Consider the following 23,894-nt stretch of genomic DNA (forward strand, 5'->3'; position numbering starts at 1 on the left):
TTTTCTGCATAAATCCTATTGACATCTCCTATTTATTTATTAGTCTTCTTTCAGCATTTGTAACACTAATGAGAAGAGCAAACCTGAAAGGTACATTGACCTAAACTCACAATTACTGTTCTCATGCGCAAGTCACCATAAATTCATTTGATAAAGTTAGGGCACTAATATATTGCATGCTGTGAATGATGACCTCCACAGTTCTATACATGAATTGACCTTATAGACTAAATTTAAAGGGCAACTCTAATTTCAGGGGAAAAACTGAATTCTTTAAGGACAAAGCTAGTCTTTCTCAAAATAATGTTTAAAATAGGTTTTCAAGTTTTTATAACTGATGACCTATCCTCTAGATAGGTTATCAGTATCTGATCGGTGGGGGTCTGGCATCTGGGACCCCATCGATCAGCTGTTTGAGAAGGCACTAGCACTCCTTTGAGCGCCATTGTCTTCTCCCTGCTTACCAAGCACAGTGCCATACATTGTATATTGGCTGTGCTTGGTATTGCAACTTAGACCTATTCACTTCTATGGGACTGAGCTGCGCTTAGGCATTATAAAATTCTATTCAGCCATTGCTTAGATATATCTACTTATGGGTACAACCAATCTGGCTACCATGATGGTTCCTACTTTGGTTGCTTCTCAGAAGAATTACAGTAGCTCCTATTTTATTGCAGAAGTAGGAATATTTTGGACTTTACAGCGGAACTTTGAGATATAAATTTGGGTGCTGAGGGTAATTTACAGCAGCACCAAAGTAGAGAAGGTTTTATAAAATCCCATCCAATGCATAGGGTGAAATCCATGGTAATCATGCCAGCAAAATCCACAACAATTCCACATGTAGCCTAGGAGCACACTAACTTCAGCGTTCTAAGTCATTAGTCAATTAATTGAGGAAAACTGGAGTAAGGCAGGACTGACATCACCGTTTAGTTTTCCATTCTACTGATCCGTCAGAGAAACAGAAAAATAAACCAAAAAACAGATACTGTATTTTAGGCATCCTTTATGCCCAGTTATGCAAATTTTTCATCCATTTTAACCATTTCCACCTGAGATCTGTTTTTTTAGATGGCCATAGTCTTTTTACTAGGAATTGAATTACCGTCTATCTATTTCTGCACTTGTACTTTCTTATCCCTAGCCCGCTCATAGACCACAATTTTTGTCTTGTTTTTAAATATTTTTAACCTGTCTGTGTCTTGCTAATCATGTTTAACCTTATATGTCCGTAAAATTAACTATGTATACTGGGTGTTTATGAGATTTTTTCATACTATGTAACCCTACATATCCTTATTGGTTATCACTATTTTAAAGAGTCACTCTACTTTCACATCATTTCATTTAATCGAGAACCATGTAACTATCAAATTTGTAAATCACTTAATTAAAAAAAATGCCTGCATCCACCTGAAAAAAAGCTGTAAAGTCATGGCCACAAGGGGTCGCACTTCCACCAAATTTTCATTCCACTGCCTGTTGTCAAACAAGATCCGTCCCTAGTAATAGAGATTCAGAAGACGGCTCACAGGAAATGGGAACATGTCAGAGCTAGCTGAGATCCTGAGCTTGATAAAAGCACTGCTTCTACACTGCTTCTGAAGGGCAGAGAAGCTCCTGTGTGTATCTGTAAGTCTGATCTCTCATCCTCAGCAGCATTCTGAGCTTTCTAGAAGAAAACAAACTTAGCAGGAAGTAAGGGAATTGAGGTCACTGCATACAGTGCTGGCAGTTTCAACAGAAGGGAGATACGCTGCTTTTAAGTGAAATGCATCTAGCTGTGCAGCTGAAACAAGGAATAATATGGCTGAAAGAGACTTTAGGGAAGCCCAAAAAACACAATTTCCTTCACAGTTGTGATTGTACAAAGAAGCACAGCCACTATGCAAGCTGTACGCTTTAAGATGTCTTAACCAGCCCTGGATATGTGTTCTGAGCTATATTGTTTGGTACACTGATGAAATATTACATATTACGTTTCATGCATGAATTTAAATGCATTTTTATTGGAAAATATAAAACAAAAAATTAAGATGGAAGAAGAATACATCCTTTTGTTGTAAAAACGTATAAGTCTTCTGATATATTACAAAGTTCATATGATGCTTGTTGGTAAACTTTTGATGTAAGGGCCCTGACATGAAGTAGAGCAGAAGTGGAGGGCAATGTTTATAAAGATTAGCTTGACATCAATAACCTGTGTGAGCTGTCAAATTGCATGTACCACGCAGAGATACATTAATCTGGCATAGTTAGCATTGTAAGTGGTTAGAATAAATAAAGGGATCAAGCAGATGAAGAGGGATTAACTGTGCAGATTGAGCAAATTTAAGTCACTGCAGCAGTGATTTTACAAAGGATTAGCTTGCTTTTACAAATATTGATTACTGATTTGCTACTCTGAAAGAAGATGAAACAGCTCTCACTTCCTGGACTGCGCGCTAGGTGAAGTTTTCATCATTCACACCAATGTTCCTGTCACGAGTATTATTGAAATTGACAGATATATTATATGATAAATGGTTGGGTTAGGGCAAAGAATACATTTGTACAGTTTTTTCAGCTGTAATGTTACACATGATTTCTTAACTATGAACGTGGAGAATGTAGCAATTTTTAGAAAAGGAAACCCGTCAGCTGAAGTTATACACAGATAGGAAGATAAAGAGTGCCAGCGCTCATGTATCAATCTGTCCATGGCACAAAATAAGGAATGTATCATATAAAGACAGTTTGTTCTCGGTTCCAACAGTTTTTTTTTAGGGAGCATTAATGAGAAGTCGTCAGATTGTGACATATATATCATCTCATTATATGAATTACGGTACATGTGTGTGTTCAACAGACTAAACTGGAAGTACATGTAACATATTAAGTATTTGACCAGGTTCAGTGCAAGCTCCTTTGATGCCATAGGCAAGGATTTTACAAAACCCCTTAGTCCATGAATTATAATTATTCATTTCATTGACCTTCTGGCACTTCCTCTCTAATCCCCACAGTTTCTATTTATAATGCATGCTCTCTATTTCTCTCTTCCCCATCCTCTCCACACATGTGCAGCTTCAATTCAGGGCCAGATGGCCATTCTACCATGTATCTGCAGTAGGATTTATCAGGTCTAGCAGTTTCCTTCCCAACTAGATGCATTTCGCTCAGAAGCAGGGAGCTTCTCCCTTTCTAAGAAATCTGCCAGCACCGTACTGTGATGTCCTTTCCCTTACTTCCCACTACATTTGTTTTCAGCTCTGATGCTCACAGGACAGATAAGAGGGGGAAATCAAAATTACAGACACAAAGGTGGCAGTGTATAAGCAGTTCTTTTATAATGCTCAGAATCTCAGCTATCTCTGGCACCCCCCCATTTTCCGTGTGTCATCTTCTGTGTTTCTGTTATTAGGGACAGATCTTGCCTGAAAACAGGCAGTGGACTGCAAATTAGGTGGAAGTGAGACCCCTAGTGGCCATGACTTTACAGCTTTTTCAGGTGGACTCAAGCATATTTTTTAACTGAACTGATTTGGAAATTTGCTAGTTACGCCGTCTCTAGTAAATGAAATGATGTGAAAGTACAGCGACTCTTTAAAGTGCACATTGTAAAGTATACTATGTTTTTTGAGACAACCTTATGCATGTATAAGGGGTACCATAAATCTTCCGAGCTTTTGTCTGACAGTTATTTCTCCCAACCCCATCCATACAAATACACACTTGGCTCAGTCCTACATACAGGTGAAACTCGAAAAATTTGAATATCGTGCAAAAGTCCATTTATTTCAGTAATGCAAATTAAAAGGAATTGCATTAATGCAGCTTAAAATTAGAATTTTGTGAAAAGGTTCAATATTGTAGGCTCAAAGTGTCACACTCTAGTCAGCTAATTACTTCATACCCCCTGAGCAAAGGGTACCTCAAAATTTTGAGTTTCATAAGCTATAAGCCATAATCATCCAAATTATAACAAATAAAGGCTTGAAATATCTCGCTTTGCATATAATGAGTCTATCTTATATATTAGTTTCACCTTTTAAGTTGCATTACTGAAATAAATGAACTTCGCACGATATTCAAATTTTTCGAGTTTCACCTGTACATATATTCTCAACCAGGAGAGGGACATAAACCACTGTCAGACACCTCCTTTAACAACAAAGGATCCTTCTCTGCTCCAGCACCTACATTGGGCAAAGTCGGGACACCACCATTCACATTAGATCGTTGACCAGTCCTGCTGAAATTGACAAATTCAGCCAATCTAATGTGTATGGCAACCTTAACTAACTTCACGTTCTATTAGCTCACTGCTCTGGGAACATTTGCCTTCAGATTGGCCGTTTGTGATATAAACAGATTACTGATGGCTACTAGCCCCCCAAAAAATCCAACACAACGATTTTTAGTTTTTTTGGTAAGACAATAAATGACTGACAATGACTGGGAATTTTGATGGGATATACCCATAATGTTATGTATATAGGTCCAACTGTTCCCAGATGTCTCCTGGACAACCAGGTCTTTTGTTTCCCCAAAAAGAAGTGGCACCAAAGATGTCCGACACTTGCTTATCCCCCTAATCAAATAGCACTCACACTTGGATGATACCGTTCTTATGAGTATGGACACTTTAAATGTTCTGCTAAGCAAGCTAGATGGATTATTCTGTCATGATTGAAGATGAATGTGGAATCCATGCAAGGACTTGACAACCATACAAGGCAGTAACACTGAGCCTACAGCCACACAACCAGTAACAAAATGACAAAAATTTATGGCATTAGGATATAAAGCAGTTAATATGTCTTAGATGCTGCTGACCATCATATTGTCTTCAGGACTTAATACCTTAGCTTTTATGTGAGTACTGATCTATTCGGCAGGCATATTCATCAATGGAGTAGTGCTTTCTTCTTACCTGGTGTCCTGGTTTGCTCAACAGATCTCTACTAAGTGCTTTGCAAACACCCTGTCATTTTTTTGGAATATACAGTGATCCCAGTTGTCAAAGTTAAAAGGATTGTGTCTCTTTGTGAGCCCTCAATGCATGGCGCCATCAGAACAGTACTGTAGCCATATGCTTCACTCTAAGCTACTCATTGTACTTCTAGACTGGTTAAATCTTACAAAGGCAATATCAGTAGATGAAGAGGACTGTAGATGTCGGATACTTCAGCCTGTACAGCCAATGAAGTGTGAAAGGAATTGGTGTGTCTATTTCTAATTATCAATAAGATTAAAAAAAAGGCATATACAGGACAAAGCAAAGGTTCATTTAAAATAGATTTAACATAGAAAATATTTCTGACTAGATCCCAATTGACGCATTATTATGTGCTTAAAAATAGGCAAATGCATCAAAAAGATAATATGTGAATCCAATCTTTCACTGCAACTTTATACACATTATTACCTTTCTATTTCTTTCCTGCCTTGAGCTCTGTATCAGGGCTGATTGGTGAGGAACAATCAACGAAATTAGAACTTTGTTGATCTTCTAGGATTATCATTATTGTTCTTTTTGTTCAACAAATTGGTTCGCAAATGTCTTATCTGTACCCTATGAAGTGATAGATTGTCATGTGAGCTCCTGATGATGAGCATCTGAGTGAAGGAAAAGTAGAGTTTCCCTTATGTTTCCATCCACCCAGTTGCCCTTATGTACAAAAGTATCTGTTTCTCCTCCATCTACCTGTAAAGTAATGGAACAGAGGAAAGAGTTAAAGATGCCTGTGTGCACAACGCCCTAAAAGATGAAGGATATCTCCCTCTGCTTCAGGCTTGGTCTCCTTGCTGTAATTTTGGGGAGAGTTGTATAAACTACTGCAAACAAAAGCTATGGTCTCCGTAAATCTTATTTTGTCATAATGTCTAAATATTCTATTTCAATGAGAAATATTTTGCGTTTCCAGTGAAATGATAAGTTACTTCCCACACAGCTTGGTTGTACCATCACACACTACAGATCAAAGGGAGCATTACTGTCTCTGTACTGAAGTTTGTGCAGTTTCTGAAAACATCATTAGCTGAAATGTTTTTAAGTCCAGAAAAAAAGAATACCTTTAAGTATGCTCTGATGACCCAATCCTTTTGCCGTATTTCCTGGAGCCTTTTACCTTAAAAGTCGATCTAACCTGCTTAGATTCTGTTTACCTTAGCCTTATCAGTGGTAGTAGTTTCCTTTTATCTGCGTGTAGGCTCTCTGGAAATGTATACAAACCTTCTCAATTCTAAAAATGATGTGTGGTGTATAGAATGGAAAAGATTGAAGAGGGGAAGGGAGGGGATGCAGCTGCAGCTTTAGGGAAAGAGGAAGTGGAAAATCAGTAGAGTGGGGAGTGCTTGATTCACAGTCCACCTGCACACAAATTAATACAGAAAATTTACAGTTGTGGAATACAGGGAAATAATTCTGTTTTCATTACATAAATCTTCAGCTGCTTAAGGAGTAATGTATGTATGCGTGCTTGTATCCATATTTCTATAATATGTTGAAAATGATCAATTATGTCCCCATTTTTATGCAATGGTTATACACCTAACATACTGGTATAATATATATATATTCCTGCTGTGTACTCAGCTTTTAATATATGGAAGCTAATCCATGTTATGGCAGTATGATCCCTACAGACTGCTCTGAGCACATGGGTCCTACAAAAACTTACAGAGTTATGTTAAGAAACATCTGTACTATTTAATGCTCTGTCAAGCCATAACAAATTTTGCTACACTGGCAGAATTCACAATGTCATATGCACAGACTTTTCTCATTTAAATTATTTACAGAGACAGATTTCTATGGCATTTGTGTTTATACTATATATTTATAATGTTAAATATATGTGTATATATATATATATATATATATATATTTACATTTTGCAATTACTTGGATTTCTGTATTGATTACTAATAAAATGTGGTTGGATTATTATCACAATTATAGACAAATGCAATCTAAATCTGGCCACACACACCCATTCGACTAACAGCTATTATTCCTGATCCTCATACACATAGTTGCACATGTTCTCAGTAGGAAGAGGAGCAGGAAGTTGCTTCCAGTTTCCTCTGACAGTGGCTTATCTCCTGCGAAGTAAGGCCCCTTTCACACGGGCAAGAATTCCACGCGGGTACAATGCGTGTGGTGAATGCATTGCACCCGCACTGAATCCGGACCCATTCACTTCAATGGGGCTGTGCACATGAGCGGTGATTTTTACGCATCACTTGTGCGTCGCGTGAAAATCGCAGCAAGCTCTATATTGTGCGTTTTTCACGCAACGCAGGCCCCATAGAAGTGAATGGGGCTGCGTAAAAATCACAAGCATACGCAAGCAAATGCGGATGCAGTGTGATTTTCACGCATGGTTGCTAGGTGACGATCGGGATGGAGACCCGATCTTTATTATTTTCCCTTAATACAGAATGCTAAGTAAATTAGGGATGGAGGGGTTAAAAAAATAAAAATAAAAATTAAACTCACCTCATCCACTTGTTCTTTCTTCTTCTTTGTGGACCTGGGAGAAAAGGACCTTTGGTGACGTCACTGCGCTCATCACATGGTCCGTCACATGGTCCATCACATGGTCCTTCACCCTGGTGATGGACCATGTGATGAGTGCAGTGACATCACCAAAGGCCAAAGGTCCTTTTCTCCGAGGTCCTCAAAGAAGAAGAAAGAAGACAAGCCGGGCTGCGCGAACAAGTGGATGAGGTGAGTTTAATTTATTTATTTTTTAACCCCTCCACCCCTAATTTACTTAGCATTCTGTATTAAGAATGCTATTATATTCCCTTATAACCATGTTATAAGGGAAAATATTAAATTCTACAGAAAACCTAACCCAAACCCGAACTTCAGTGAAGAAGTCCGGGTTTGGGTCTGGGTACCACATTCAGTTTTTTCTCACGCACGTGCAAAATGATTTGCACTCGCGCGGAAAAATCTGAAGAACGCAACGCAATTGCATACAAAACTCACCCCACTCGCAGGCAAAATCGCACCATTTTCCCGCGAAGCACCCACATCCTATACAGCCCTCACACCTGTGTGAAAGAGGCCTAAAGGATCGACAGTTGATGTTCGGGAAGCCCCATAGACATTAGATGGACTGCCCATCTAGCTTAACTAAACTTATAAAATACAAACAGTTGTATTGTTCATGCCTTTTATTGAGCATATTGAGTAAGCATCCACACTGCATGGAGAAAAAATAAGTGAACCTCTGTGCTAATGACTTCCCCAGGAGCTAATTAGAAAAAGATGTTTCAATCAAGGATATAAGATTGTAAGTAAGGCCACACAAAGCCTGGTTGCTGATAAATTTGTTCTTCTTAAGAAAGATTGTCTACGAATGGAAAAAAAAATCAGGACTGGTGTTATCCTCTCTAGGCATGGGCATGGGCATTCTGTTTATATCACATCAAGCAATCCTGAAAGTTGTAAGAGAGAGAACCCATCAGTGAAAGACCTACAGAAGGCTCTAAAAGGCTCTAAAAACTGCAAAAACCTCTGTTCATGTGTCCACATTAGAAAAACATTGAACAAGAATGGTGTTCATGGAAGGACACTAAGAAAAAAAAAAGACACTGTAGCCTGTCTAAAATTTGCATAAGACCACATAAATATTCCACAATCATTCCTAAAAATGATGTAGGTGTAAATGAGACAAAAGTGGAACTTTTTTTTGCAGAAATGTGCAGTTCTATATTTGTAGTTTAAAGAACACTGCTCCCCCATACCAAAAATGCATCCCAACTATGAAGCATAGTGGAGAGAGCATGAGAGAGATTTATCGTAAATCAAGAATTTATGGGACCTGGTGGGAAGCCAGCTTCAGCATCCTAGGAGTGTGCAAGTTCTACATGTCCAGCTACAACATCTGTGAACACTGAACAAATGTGGATACCATACTGAACCTATATGCCTCCATGCCCAACCATATCTCATCTTGTATCCAGGCTAGTGGTGGCCCAACAGGGTACGTCTTTCAATTGTACAGTTTTCCCTCACTTACATATATCTCCATTGCATTCACACATAGAAAGTTTCATTCCATTCCAAGATCTCCTTCTTGGTGTATATCTAATATACACATTACTACGATCACCATCTAATATCCAGAGTAATTACCGTTTGTAGCATGGACAGCAGCGAGTGGGGCTGAAGGAGTGACTCAAAATCCTGATAAATAAATCACCCCAAGGTTGTTCAATTTCATATGAAAGAAACAATGGGCCCCATGGTTGAGAGTGCCTTCCACATGGATGAGTGGATCCTGAGAATGCCACAAAAACATTCCCTAGACCAGTGATGGCTAACCTCCGGCACTCCACCTGTGGTGAAACTACGAATCCCAGCATGCTCTGCTCATTTCTATGGAGTTCTGAGAACAGCCATGCAAGGCTGCATCTTGGGAGTTGTAGTTTTACCACAGCTGAAGTGCCGGTAGTTAGCCATCACAGACCTAGACCATAACGCTGCCACCACCACCAACTTGTGTTCTTCCAGCAATGGTCTCAGGGTGTTTGTTCTCTGATGGTTCTCGCCCTGACACGCCAACGTCCATCTGCTTGATGAAGTAGAAAATGCAACTCATTGGAGAAGACAACCCTTTGCCAATCAGCGAAGGTCCAATTCAGATACTGAAATGAAAAGTGAAGCCTTTTCTACCTATACAATTTTGTTAGCAGAGGTCCAATGATCCATCTGCTTTGGAGCCCCTTATGCAGTAGTGTTCTCTGACCTGGTGTTTTAGACACGTCTGGTAGCTTCTTGAGTTATTTTGTCAGTGAGCTGCTTCAATGTAGGGTGTAGGTCTGCCCTTGCGCACCTTCATAGCTGATGTTCACCTCTCACCTCAATGGTATGTACATGTTACTATGCAGTTTCCACGTCGCTTATTCACAGGGGTGATTTTGTGCACTCACAATACATGTTCAACAAGTGAACAGCAGTGTGCACCGCACAGTTTCGGAAATACTGCTAAAAGCCAATAATCAACTCCTTTTGCATCTCTGATAAATTGCCCCTTTTACCCATGACACAAACAAGGGATACAGTCATGTGAAAAAATTAGGACACCCTTTGAAAGCATGTGGTTTTTTGTAACATTTTTAATAAAAGGTTATTTCATCTCCGTTTCAACAATACAGAGAGATTAAAGTAATCCAACTAAACAAAGAAAACTGAAGAAAAGTCTTTTCAAGATCTTCTGTAAATGTCATTCTACAAAAATGCCTATTCTAACTGAGGAAAAAGATAGGACACCCTCACATGTATTCCCTCATAAATTGGCTCAGATCTCACACAGGTATATCACACCAGGTGCACATAATTAGTAGATCGTTACTCTGCATGTTGAATGAGGCTTGCCCTATTTAAACCTCAGACATTTAGTTTGGTGTGCTCCTGACTGTTGAAGTGAGAGTGAGCACCATGGTGAGAGCAAAAGAGCTGTCAGAGGACTTCAGAAAAAAGATTGTAGCAGCCTATGAGTCTGGGAAGGGATTTAAAAAGATCTCAAAAGATTTTGAAATCAGCCATTCCACTGTCCGGAAGATAGTCTACAAGTGGAGGGCTTTCAAAACAACTGCCAACATGCCCAGGACTGGTCGCCCCAGCAAGTTCACCCCAAGAGCAGACCGCAAGATGCTAAAAGAGGTCTCCAAAAACCCTAAAGTGTCATCTCGAGAACTACAGCAGGCTCTGGCTACTGTTGATGTAGAAGTACATGCCTCTACAATCAGAAAGAGACTGTACAAGTTTAACTTGCATGGGAGGTGTGCAAGGAGGAAACCTTTGCTTTCCAAGAGAAACATCGAGGCCAGACTGACATTTGCCAGAGATAAAGTTGACAAAGACCAGGACTTCTGGAATAATGTTCTTTGGACAGATGAGTCCAAAATTGAATTATTTGGACACAACAGCAGAGGACATGTTTGGCGTAAACCAAACACAGCATTCCAAGAAAAGAACCTCATACCAACTGTGAAGCATGGAGGTGGAAGTGTCATGGTTTGGGGCTGCTTTGCTGCAGCAGGACCTGGTCAGCTCACCATCATAGAATCCACGATGAATTCTACTGTGTATCAGAAGGTGCTTGAAGAACATGTGAGACCATCAGTTAGAAAATTAAAGCTGAAGCGGAACTGGACCATGCAACATGACAATGAGTCTGACCCAAAACATACTAGTAAATCAACCAAAGATTGGCTGAAAAAGAAGAAATGGAGAGTCCTGGAATGGCCAAGTCAAAGTCCAGATTTGAATCCCATTGAGATGCTGTGGGGTGACTTGAAAAGGGCTGTACGTGCAAGAAACCCCTCAAACATCTCACAGCTGAAAAAGTTCTGCATTGAGGAGTGGGGTAAAATTTCCTCAGACCGATGTCGAAGACTGGTAGATGGCTACAAGAACCGTCTCACTGCAGTTATTTCAGCCAAAGGAGGTAACACTCGCTATTAGGGGCAAGGGTGTCCTATCTTTTTCCTCAGTTAGAATAGGCATTTTTGTAGAATGACATTTACAGAAGATCTTGAAAAGACTTTTCTTCAGTTTTCTTTGTTTAGTTGGATTACTTTAATCTCTCTGTATTGTTGAAACGGAGATGAAATAACCTTTTATTAAAAATGTTACAAAAAACCACATGCTTTCAAAGGGTGTCCTAATTTTTTCACATGACTGTATGTGTGCAGACAGCCTATTGCATAGCTTATATACCCACTGAGCCAGGTCGCCACACATGACCTTGTTCATGATCTACACGCTGCCCACATCAATAGTAGGAAGTGGTCATAATAATGTAAATATATAAAACATAAAATCCACAACCAAGTTGCCTATATATTGTCTATTCTGAAAAATTCTAACCCAAGTGCTTTGCCATCCTGTCCTACAATTGAGGCACAAGTGAATTAGGGGGCCCTCCGCTCACCATGATGGATTGTATAAAACTTTAAATATAGATGGATTTAGCGACATAAGAATGGATATGTCTGGTACGACCATAGAGGAATTATGGTAATTTGGTATATTTAATAGAGACCAAGTAGGCCGAATTACCTGGATGTGGCCTGCTATTAAAGTTGGGTAATAACTGCTTAATACTATTATTTGTCCTACTCTTCTGTGCAAACGTGGATATATCAGAACTAATGGTCTTTTGACGTCCACACGGCGAGTTAATTCGCTGTCAATTATGCCTGTAATGGCCTATGTGGCCATAGAAGTCGCATAGTATATGGGGATATTAACTCTCCAACCTTTCGGCGTATTAGCCTCTCCGTCACAATAAGAAGAAAATGAGAGGAAAACAACACTGACAGTTGTCACCGAAAGGGCATCTCTGCTGTTAACAGAGACAATGATATTGTATTCTTATCTTTTAGCATTAAAGATAGGTTTGTGTAGTGTTAAAAGCAGGAAATGTCAGAGAATGTCCGCTGCCACTCGACGGAAATTTAGTCAGCGCGATATTCAAAATATCTGATGGACCCTTTAGCAGAGTGCTCCTTCTCGCTCTTGGCACAGGTTATTGAGAAAGATGGATCTGTAGGACGCTCATTTTGCTGCTACTGTCTTGCAGATGTAAAAAATAGCCCTTGAATTACGATGTTTTCATTGTATTTCTTACTTTACTGCTGCGGCTTCTCGTAATAAGGCTAATTTAGATGATGTGTCCCGTGGACCTTGCTCAACCTCCCGTCTATTTTTTTTTCTTCTTGCTGTCATTTTGTGATTACATTTTTAAACATTTCCACAAAGTCGAGTACTATTTGTTACATCGTGATTTAAGCTGGAAGTCAGGGAGATAAAGTACCGGCACGTCAGCTTCTGGTTTTTCAAAAGACAAATCTATACAAGAGGTCTTGTCATATTTTCATCAATCGTGTTTTTGCTGCCATACCATTTTGTATATTGACAACTTGTAAATGATATTTATATACTGCCCAAAAGAAACAATTTATCCTCTCCGTTGGGCCTTAAAGGGGACCTGTCACCTATGCTGACACAACTGTTTGACTACTTGCATCCCCCTTGTAATAACAATTCTGGAGCATCTATTCTTATGAGTTTGTTTATGTGCCATTCCTTTATTATTCCTGCTAGAAGGTTTGAATGAATTGCTAGCAGTGTGCAGTGAAGGTCCAGCTGGGTGTCACCAGATGTGGGTGTGTCTGTGCACAGTCTGATACTAGCAGCGCTGATACTGTAAAAAGATACCCTAAGGGCTCATTCACATGGCAGGTTTTACAGCGTAATATTGGCATGGACAGCCTTTCTGCCTCCCATACATCTCAATAGCTGTGGCCACGCCAAGAAGTGACATGTCTGTTCTCACCGTGGCTGTGGCTTTAAGCCACCACCGCGAGATGCTCAGCGCTGCCTCCCATTGAAATAAACAGGGGGCAGAAACGCTGCAACTGCTGGTGGGTTTTTGGTGAAATTTCGGCGCAGCTATCCATGCAAAAATTACACTGTAAAACCCGCTGTGTGAACGGGCCCTAACTGGTATCACTCATCTGGACCTTTACTGCAAATTGCTACTAATTCAATTATAACTTCTAGCAGGAATAATAAAAGAATGGCCCAGCAGAATAGATGCTCGAGAATTGTTAGTACCTGTGGAATGTAAGGCTGCATTCACGCAAACAGAGAAAAGGTGGACTGGCCAGACTGACCCCATCAAAATCAATGAAACAGTTTTTAGCAGGCATTTCAATAGAGGAGTGCACTCCTCCAAACAGTGGTACACTGTGAAAAAAAAAAAAACATTCAGGGGTTCAAATAATAAAATAAAAAAACTCCCATTTATCCACTTGCACACGCTGGGACACTGCTCCTCACTGTAGGCTTTAAAATCCTGACATTCCCAGCGTGGTGATGTCACATGTGACATCATCACGCTGGGAGCACAGGTCCTGCCTCCTAGGAGGAGCGAGTGTTTAATTACATATAAGTGGATGAGGTGAGTATATACTGTATATATGTTTTTATAATTTTTAACACATACTGGAGGCACAAAGGGGGCCATTCTTTTTATTTGGGGGGCGTGGGTGTGTCCCAAAAGGGGCCATTCTTTATACTGGGAGGCACAAGGGGGGGTTTGTTCTTTATACTGAGAGGCACAATAGGGGACATTATGTATATTGAGGGAACTGCAGGGGTTGGGATTTAAAAAAGGAAGCCAATGAAATACATCCATTTTTAATAGCCACGTTAACAGTTGGTTAACACTGTGTCCTACCACCTACTGTGCCACGTGTCCTACCTCCTCTAAGGGCATTTTTTAAGTGAACCCCTCGATCTTCACAGTACCCCTGATGGTGGGGATAGACTTTCCGAGGGGAACACCAGGTCTCTACCTCTTGAGGAGGATAGGCACACGAGGCAGCTGGTCCAGGCGGACCAGGAGGTACATGAGAAAGTTACTAGAGGTACAGGCATTGCCAGCAGGCTGAGTCATAACCAGGAGCAACAGTGCATGACCGAAGGATGAGGCAGAGGCGAAGTCAGACAGGCAATAGGTCATGGCAGGCAGCACAGGTATAGGTCAGGCAATCTGGGTCGGCAACATGAGAGTCAAGACAAGTAGGCAGGGAGGTAGCAGAGTCCAGGAATACAAGTACAAATCAGGAACACAAGCAGATATCAGGAACCTTAGCAGGACACAAGGACCTTGACACTGAGGCATCTGGGAAGAGGACTGAGACACTTATATATGTGCAGGAGGGCTGGAATAGGTCAGCAAGGTCACATGACCTAACCCATAAAGCACAGGGACTGACGAGCGTCGGCCCTTAAGGAAGTACTGCAGGAAACAAGCAGCAAGCATGCTGTGGCCAGGGCTGAGAGGAAACTGTGGAGCAGATCCCAGAACAACAGTACCTACACAGACAGAGCCCAGGACTGCAGCGGTGAATGTGAAAGAGCCCTTAGGCCTTTCACAGGTATATTCCAATGTAGGCCTGCAGGTGGCACACTGCATTGGAATACACATAATTTTTTATGTAGCTGTGCATTTATATCCATTCTTAATAAAAATGGCAATTGCATGTTGTTAGACCCTTGGGGGGCCTTAAAAAAGGTAAAAAACGAACAAACAAAAGTACAAAAAGTTTTTAAAAATATATACAAATTCAAATCATCCCCCTTTCCCCAGAATAAAAATAAAAATAAACAATTAAAAAATAAACATCATCGGCATTGTAGCATTCCAAAATGCTCGTAAATACAGTGAACAACGTTAAAAGAAAACAAAATGGCCAATTCACGTTTTTTTCCCCATACAGTAGATTCACCTTCCCAAGCATTTAATAAAAAGTGATCAAAATATAATAACATAATGGTATCAATAAAAAACTAAAGATCATCCCGCAAAAAATGAGCCCCTACACAGCTCCATAGATAGTAACTATAAAAAGTAATGGTCAGAATATGTCAATACAAAGAAAGAATTCGTTTTTTACAAAGGTTTTTTTTTTCTGTATCAAAACACAAGAAAAACTGTATATAAATATGATATTGTTGTACTCGTACTGACACAGAGAGTGAAGGGAACAGGTCGGTTTTACTGAATAGGGAACACTGGAAAAACCAAACCCATAAAACTGGGGCGGGATTGTGTTTTTTTGCCAATGCCATTCAATTTGGATTTTTTTTCCAGCTTCCCACTACATCGTATGCAATATTCAATGTTTGATTAGAAACTACTACTTGTCCAACAAAAAACAAGTCTATATTTGTCTTTGTAAATTAAAAAACAGAAAAGTTATTGGAAGGCAAGGAGTAAAAAAAAACGAAAAAACTCAAAAATGGAAAATCACTTTGTCAGGAAGTGGTTAAAATGAGATACTGGAATATTGTTCATTGGTGGGGTATTAAAAATGTTTCCTCTAAACTAAGATTCTCTAATTGTATGCCATTATAGCCGCGGCGAAAACACAAAATTGGTTTTACAAAATGGAAGGAAATGGTAGATAAGCATTTTGTGGAGCAGGCAGATGTCTCAGATTCCTCAGTCTGACATAATCATTGTATGGAGCCGGTTATGCCGTGATATTATAGAAAACAGCTGTATGATTAGAAAAGCAGCTACATCATAATGTCCTGCTCTGACATTCATCGTGAGGACAGCATGCTCACAACCATAGGCCACCTGCTCTGGAAATTGCTTTACACATCAATGAAATGTATACGTGCTGCTCCTGGTACAATACATATTGTTACTGGCAGGAGAATTACATTGTAAACCCGCTTTTCATTTTCTAGGAAATCTGCATCCACCAGTTGCTGCTCAGGATCTGGAAGTTACAAAGGCAGGTTATCTTGAGAAGCGAAGAAAAGGTATGTCATTTTACAATGATAAAATATCAAAGACAGATGGACTGGTTATAGGCGATGTTCTGTGTGCAAACGTCTTCTTAACCCCTTTGTGATCAGAAAGGGGTAGTGCAGAATCCGTAAAAAAATCTGCTTTCTTTTAAAAACAGCGCCACATCTGTCTATGGGTTGTGTCAGGTATTGCAGTTCAGTTCCATTGAAATGAACTGGGCTGAGCTGCAGTATATGACACTCAACATGTGGACAGGTTGGCGCTGTTTTTGGAAGAAAGCAACCATGTTTTTTTTAAATCCTGTACAACTGTTTTAAAAAGCGGAATTTTGAGCAATATATTGTCATCTAAAAAACCTTAATTTTCATACAGCAGCTAGTTCATTTCAGTCCTGTAGTAGTGATCATTAGGTGACTATCCTCTGCCTCATTCAAGGCCGGTCATGCTTTAAGTTGAAGGACTGTCACCAGCAAGCAAGTACACAGCCCACAATCAAGTACTCATCAGGACTGTGTAGATGCAAAAGCATAAGGGTATGTTCACACCTCCGTTTGACTGATCCAGCAGCCTGCCGTCTTTCCCCGGATCCAGCCTAGCTGGATACTTCTTTTCACCGCTGGACTATAATGGGATCTGGCGGGAATGTGGCCGCTTTCTGGCATAAATGCCAGTTTTTGGCCAGGCAAAAACCGGTACATGCAATGTTTTTTGTCCGCCCCAAAACCAGCATTTTGCTGGAAAGCAGCCGGATCCATGCCATTATAGTCAATGGGGTTCAGGGGTGATCAGCAGTTAAACGGCAGTGTGAAACTTCCCTAAGAACAAAGTGACTGAACCTGCAGTATTCTCAGCCCACCAAAAGCATAAAGAAATTGCATAAACCCCCCAAAAATTCTGACTTAAGGGTTATTATTCACCCATAGATGCATTTGACATTGCTTGTGGTCGTTTAGTGAAAATGTTCCAGCTAAGGGTGAAAGGGATAGATTTTGGCAATATCTATCACTTTCCTTGACAGGACTGAACCACTGCTACAGTTGTATAAGACCCGGCCTATGTCCTCAACTTCTATATGCCAAAAGGGGTGTTGTTAGACTTTCAATATACCTGGGTCATTTGGGGACATCGGGAGAAGATAGCAAGGACACATTTTGTTAACCACTTCAACCCCGCTAGCTAAAACCCCCTTCATGACCAGGCCACTTTTTACACTTCTGCACTACACTACTTTCACCGTTTATCACTCGGTCATGCAACTTACCACCCAAATGAATTTTACCTCCTTTTCTTCTCACTAATAGAGCTTTCATTTGGTGGTATTTCATTGCTGCTGACATTTTTACTTTTTTGGTTATTAATCGAAATGTAACGATTTTTTTGCAAAAAAATGACATTTTTCACTTTCAGCTGTAAAATTTTGCAAAAAAAACGACATCCATATATAAATTTTTCGCTAAATTTATTGTTCTACATGTCTTTGATAAAAAAAAAATCCGCTTTTTGAAGCAGCTCTGACTTTCTGAGCACCTGTCATGATTCCTGAGGTTCTACAATGCCCAGACAGTAGAAAAACCCCACAAATGACCCCATTTCGGAAAGTAGACACCCTAAGGTATTCGCTGATGGGCATAGTGAGTTCATAGAACTTTTTATTTTTTGTCACAAGTTAGCGGAAAATGATGATTTTTATTTTAATATTTTTTTTTCTTACAAAGTCTCATATTCCACTAACTTGCGACAAAAAATAAAAAATTCTAGGAACTCGCCATGCCCCTCACGGAATACCTTGGGGTGTCTTCTTTCCAAAATGGGGTAACTTGTGGCGTAGTTATACTGCCCAGGCAATTTAGGGGCCCAAATGTGTGAGAAGAACTTTGCAATCAAAATGTGTAAAAAATGGCCTGCGAAATCCGAAAGGTGCACTTTGGAATATGTGCCCGTTTGCCCACCTAGGCTGCAATAAAGTGTCACACATCTGGTATTGCCATACTCGGGAGAAGTTGGGGAATGTGTTTTGGGGTGTCATTTTACATATACCCATGCTGGGTGAGAAAAATATCTTGGTCAAATGCCAACTTTGTATAAAAAAATTGGAAAAGTTGTCTTTTGCCAAGATATTTCTCTCACCCAGCATGGGTATATGTAAAATGACACCCCAAAACACATTCCCCAACTTCTCCTGAGTACGGCGATACCACATGTGTGACACTTTTTTGCAGCCAAGGTGGGCAAAGGGGCACATATTCCAAAGAGCACCTTTCGGATTTCGCAGGCCATTTTTTACACATTTTGATTGCAAAGTTCTTCTCACACATTTGGGCCCCTAAATTGCCTGGGCAGTATAACTACGCCACAAGTTACCCCATTTTGGAAAGAAGACACCCCAAGGTATTCCGTGAGGGGCATGGCGAGTTCCTAGAATTTTTTATTTTTTGTCGCAAGTTAGTGGAATATGAGACTTTGTAAGGAAAAAAGAAAAAAAAAGAAAAATCATAATTTTCCGCTAACTTGTGACAAAAAATAAAAAATTCTAGGAACTCGCCGTGCCCCTCACGGAATACCTTGGGGTGTCTTCTTTCCAAAATGGGGTCACTTGTGGGGTATTTATACTGCCCTGGCAATTTAGGGGCCCAAATGTGTGAGAAGAACTTTGCAATCAAAATGTGTAAAAAATGGCCTGCGAAATCCGAAAGGTGCTCTTTGGAATATGTGCCCCTTTGCCCACCTTGGCTGCAAAAAAGTGTCACACATCTGGTATCGCCGTACTCGGGAGAAGTTGGGGAATGTGTTTTGCGGTGTCATTTTACATATACCCATGCTGGGTGAGAGAAATATCTTGGCAAAAGATAACTTTTCCCATTTTTTTATACAAAGTTGGCATTTGACCAAGATATTTCTCTCACCCAGCATGGTTATATGTAAAATGACACCCCAAAACACATTCCCCAGCTTCTCCTGAGTACGGCGATACCAGATGTGTGACACTTTTTTGCAGCCTAGATGCGCAAAGCGGCCCAAATTCCTTTTAGGAGGGCATTTTTAGACATTTATATTCCAGACTTCTTCTCACACTTTCGGGCCCCTAAAAAGCCAGGGCAGTATAAATACCCCACATGTGACCCCACTTTGGAAAGAAGACACCCCAAGGTATTCAATGAGGGGCCTGGCGAGTTCATAGAAATTTTTTTTTTTTTGCATAAGTTAGCGGAAATTGATTTTTTTTGTTTTTTCTCACAAAGTCTCACTTTCCGCTAACTTAGGACAAAAATTTCAATCTTTCATGGACTCAATATGCCCCTCACGGAATACCTTGGGGTGTCTTCTTTCCGAAATGGGGTCACATGTGGGGTATTTATACTGCCCTGGCTTTTTAGGGGCCCTAAAGCGTGAGAAGAAGTCTGGAATATAAATGTCTAAAAATGCATTTGGATTTCGTGAGGGGTATGGTGAGTTCATGTGAGATTTTATTTTTTGACACAAGTTAGTGGAATATGAGACTTAGTAAGAAAAAACAAAAACAAACAAAAAAAAATATATATATATATTTCCGCTAACTTGGGCCAAAAAAATGTCTGAATGGAGCCTTACAGGGGGGTGATCAATGACAGGGGGGTGATCAATGACAGGGGGGTGATCACCCATATAGACTCCCTGATCACCCCCCTGTCATTGATCACCCCCCTGTCATTGATCACCCCCCCTGTAAGGCTCCATTAAGACATCCGTATGATTTTTACGGATCCATGGATACATGGATCAGATCCGCAAAACACATGCGGACATCTGAATGGAGCCTTACAGGGGGGTGATCAATGACAGGGGGTGATCAGGGAGTGTATATGGGTAGGATCACCCGCCTGTCATTGATCACCCCCCTGTAAGGCTCCATTCAGACGTCCGCATGTGTTTTGCGGATCCGATCCATGTATCCATGGATCCGTAAAAATCATATGGACGTCTGAATGGAGCCTTACAGGGGGGTGATCAATGACAGGGGGTGATCAGGGAGTGTATATGCGTGATCACCCGCCTGTCATTGATCACCCCCTGTAAGGCTCCATTCAGACGTCCGCATGTGTTTTGCGGATCCGATCCATGTATCCGTGGATCCGTAAAAATCATACGGACGTCTGAACGGAGCCTGACAGGGGGGTGATCAATGACAGGGGGGTGATCAATGGCAGGGGGGGTGATCAGGGAGTTTATATGGGGGGATCATGGGTGATCAGGGGGTCATAAGGGGTTAATAAGTGACGGGGGGGGGTGTAGTGTAGTGTGGTGTTTGGTGCGACTTTACTAACCTACCTGTGTCCTCTGGTGGTTGATCCTAACAAAAGGGACCACCAGAGGGCCAGGTAGCAGGTATATTAGACGCTGTTAACAAAACAGCGTCTAATATACCTGTTAGGGGTTAAAAAAATCAGATCTCCAGCCTGCCAGCGAGCGATCGCCGCTGGCAGGCTGGAGATCCACTCGCTTACCTTGAGTAAAGGTGTTTTCTTGGGGGAAGGGGGGATTCTTTAGAAATGGCTCAGAGTGGTATAAAAGAATAAAAAAGGGATGCTCACTTTCAGAGGTCCTCTATTGCTCCTGTTCTTATGCTTACCTGGTCCCTGCCAATATCTACTTCCTGGTCCTGACTTAACACACTGGAAATGCCTGCGGATGCCTGCTTAGCCAATCCCTGTCCACAGCAGTGACCCGCCTCCGCCACTAGTTGGCTGAGCAGGCTTTTCCAGGCATTTCTTGTGTGTCAATCTTGGTCCAGGAATCAGAGACCAGTGGGGACCCAGTAAGCATGGGATTAGTGAGGGTGAACATCCCTTTTTTGTTTTTGTTTTTTACTACTCTGAGCCGTTTCTAAAGAACCCCTCTGGAAACTCCTTTAATTAATAATAGGAAACCCAAATAATTATATACTACATAGTGCTCAGATAAAATGGATAATATTACCATATAGAGATCTTATACCAGTGCCGGTCAAAATAAAAGATAACTACCTCCTCTAATAAAAATCTTCAACGTAAATAAATCACACATCAAGGGCAGTATAGCGGATCATTGGTTAGAACTTTTGCCTTGAAGCATCGGGAAAGAGATGCAGTTGGACATTGTGGTGATCAGGGTCGGAATGGGGCTGTTTGGGCCCACCAGAGAAAATGATTCTCTTGGCCCAACCTCCATATCATGAATAAAGTCTAATAGATTTTAATTCAAAGAAATCAAGCCTAGTGGTGATTTATTGTCTCCAAAGGCATCTCCAAATTATTTTTTCTCTGGACCTTAGGGACTCACCATGGTATCAGAGCCTGGGCCCACTGGAGGATTTTCTGGTACTCTGATGGGCCATTCCAACGCTGGTGGTGATCTCCACCAAGACAATGGAAGACAGTCCCTGACCATGTACCTTGAGTACCCATGCAACTGCATCAATATATTGTTCATAAACATTGTCAGTCATGTCCACGTTTTCTGCACATAATCCCCCCAATAATTATTACTGATTTCCCTCATACTGTTCTCATTTCACAGATAGATGATCACACGCACACCAGTATAATACTTGACCAAAAGTAAGCCATAAATGTAACAACCTGGTTTAATACTGAATCCTTTCTCCCCATGCCAGATCACAGCTTTTTCGCATTAGAATGGCAAAAGCGCTGGTGTGTACTAAGTTACACCACCTTTTACTACTATGGCAGTGACAAAGGTATGTTATTTATTACTATTTTTTTTCTTCAGCTGACATGTTAAGCCCATAACTCTTTCAGGTTTTAAATTAACATTATAATCTTACCTTTAGGAATGCATGTGACAATTAGTTATAAAATGATGCCCAGATATTTTTGTGGGATACATAACTGGCATGATAGGATGAAGCATGTTTTACATTGTTGATGGACAGCAGGGAGCAATATGGGGGGTTTGCATGGTATATGCATGAGTATATGGTGCTACTTATGCTAAATCTATCATATTGGCACTTGTGGCATTACATATGCAGTGCAACTTGACTCAACTAGTCATTAACTTTTAAGATATTTGGTGTAATAAGTGTCCCGTCTTTTCATGTTTTGGAGGGATTCACAATTCAACCCATAGTTTCCTAGTTGGCAGCCAAGTTCCAGTGTGCTTTATCATGGAACCAAAGTGATATTCAGGGTTAGAATAGACAATCAATAAAAGATTGGTGCGGGTCTGTCTCCTGACCAGCTGTTTGAAGGGGCCATGGCATTCAAATGGGACAAAACTGTGGTCAACTGTAATACCAGGCATGACCACTACGAAAAGTATGAGTTGTGCCTGGTCATCGATGGAGGGGATGCAACGCCAGTCTCTTCAAACAGCTGATGAGTGGGGGTGCCGGGAGTCAGCCCCCCATTGATGAAATATTGATGGACTATTCTAAGGATAGTGTAGCTCCTGTGCTGACATCCAGTGTTAGCTACTCTGAAACAATTGATCAGTGTGGTTGCAGGTTGTCGGATCCCTGCCGATCTGATATTGATAGTCTATCCTAAAGATAGACCGTGAATATTGAAATCTTGGACTATCCCTTTAAATTATAACAACAAATCTATCTACATGCAGCTGCCACAAGGAGGAGCTTAGGAGCTTAATCAGCACTGATTTATTATTGGGAGAAGTACAAGTAGAAATGCAGAGCCCCACCTAGTGGCAGAGATTTTATAATCTGTGATGTGGTTTCATAGTCATCACAACGGAATGTTGTCCCCAAAACGTCATGATGTTAATAGTTTCAAAGATTTCTACCTATCCTTGCACCCCTACCATGAACTAAGGAAACCTGGTGTTGCATTTGACCGTACTTAGAATGTTTTTTTGGTGGATTGAAGTGTGAGACTCATCTGTATGTCATATATTTATCAATACATCATATTAAAGTGGTTTTCACAGAGTAGAATATTGATGACCTATCCTCAGGATAGCTCATTACTCATATTACTTGGGGTCCAACTCATGGCACCACCACCAGTCTGCTGTTTGAAGAGTCAACAGTATTCTTGTGAGTGCTGTGGCCTGCTTACGGCATACCAAGCACAGCGCTGTATATTATGTAGTGGCGGTGCCTGGTATTGCAGCTGCCCAGATCCATTTACTTGAATGGGACTGAGCTAAACATAGGTCATGATTTGGGGGGTGCTATCTCTCCTTACGGAGAGTGCCTTAATAGGCCATACATGCTCCTCTAGAATTCTGGAAAGAAAGGGATGCAAATGAGCTCTTAACAAGCTCCGCCTCTAATTCTACCAGATGTGAGGCAGCTATCCTATAAGTCAATGTTTGACCCTTTAAATAGGCCTTGAGACATGACTTGGATAAGAAATAAGCCAGCACCTCATCAGCAGACAGCTGTATCAGGGTGATTGCCCATTATCAGTGCAGAGCAGAGAGAACTGGGTGAGAGGCCTAAGTCAGGTTTTGGGGGGTCCTATCTCTCCTTGGGGGAAGAATGCGTTAATCAGTGTGAGGAGACTTAAAGGACATTTAGCCTATGAACAGGAGTCAGACCTGCATTCTAAG

The 23,894-nt window shown here is 40.8% G+C and overlaps 1 protein-coding gene across 1 annotated transcript in view; it reads left to right on the plus strand.

Annotated features, from left to right (window-relative positions):
- The window catches only part of SKAP2 (src kinase associated phosphoprotein 2), a 277,254-nt gene that overhangs the window by 143,922 nt on the left and 109,438 nt on the right, over positions 1–23,894 (plus strand). Inside the window, exons 5-6 of the mRNA XM_044295336.1 lie at positions 16,283–16,357; positions 21,976–22,059. Of these exons, the coding sequence (XP_044151271.1) occupies positions 16,283–16,357; positions 21,976–22,059 (159 nt within the window). The remainder of the gene's footprint in view (positions 1–16,282; positions 16,358–21,975; positions 22,060–23,894) is intronic.

The sequence above is a fragment of the Bufo gargarizans genome, chromosome 5, assembly GCF_014858855.1.
Source record: "Bufo gargarizans isolate SCDJY-AF-19 chromosome 5, ASM1485885v1, whole genome shotgun sequence".
Classification (NCBI taxonomy): Eukaryota; Metazoa; Chordata; class Amphibia; order Anura; family Bufonidae; genus Bufo; species Bufo gargarizans.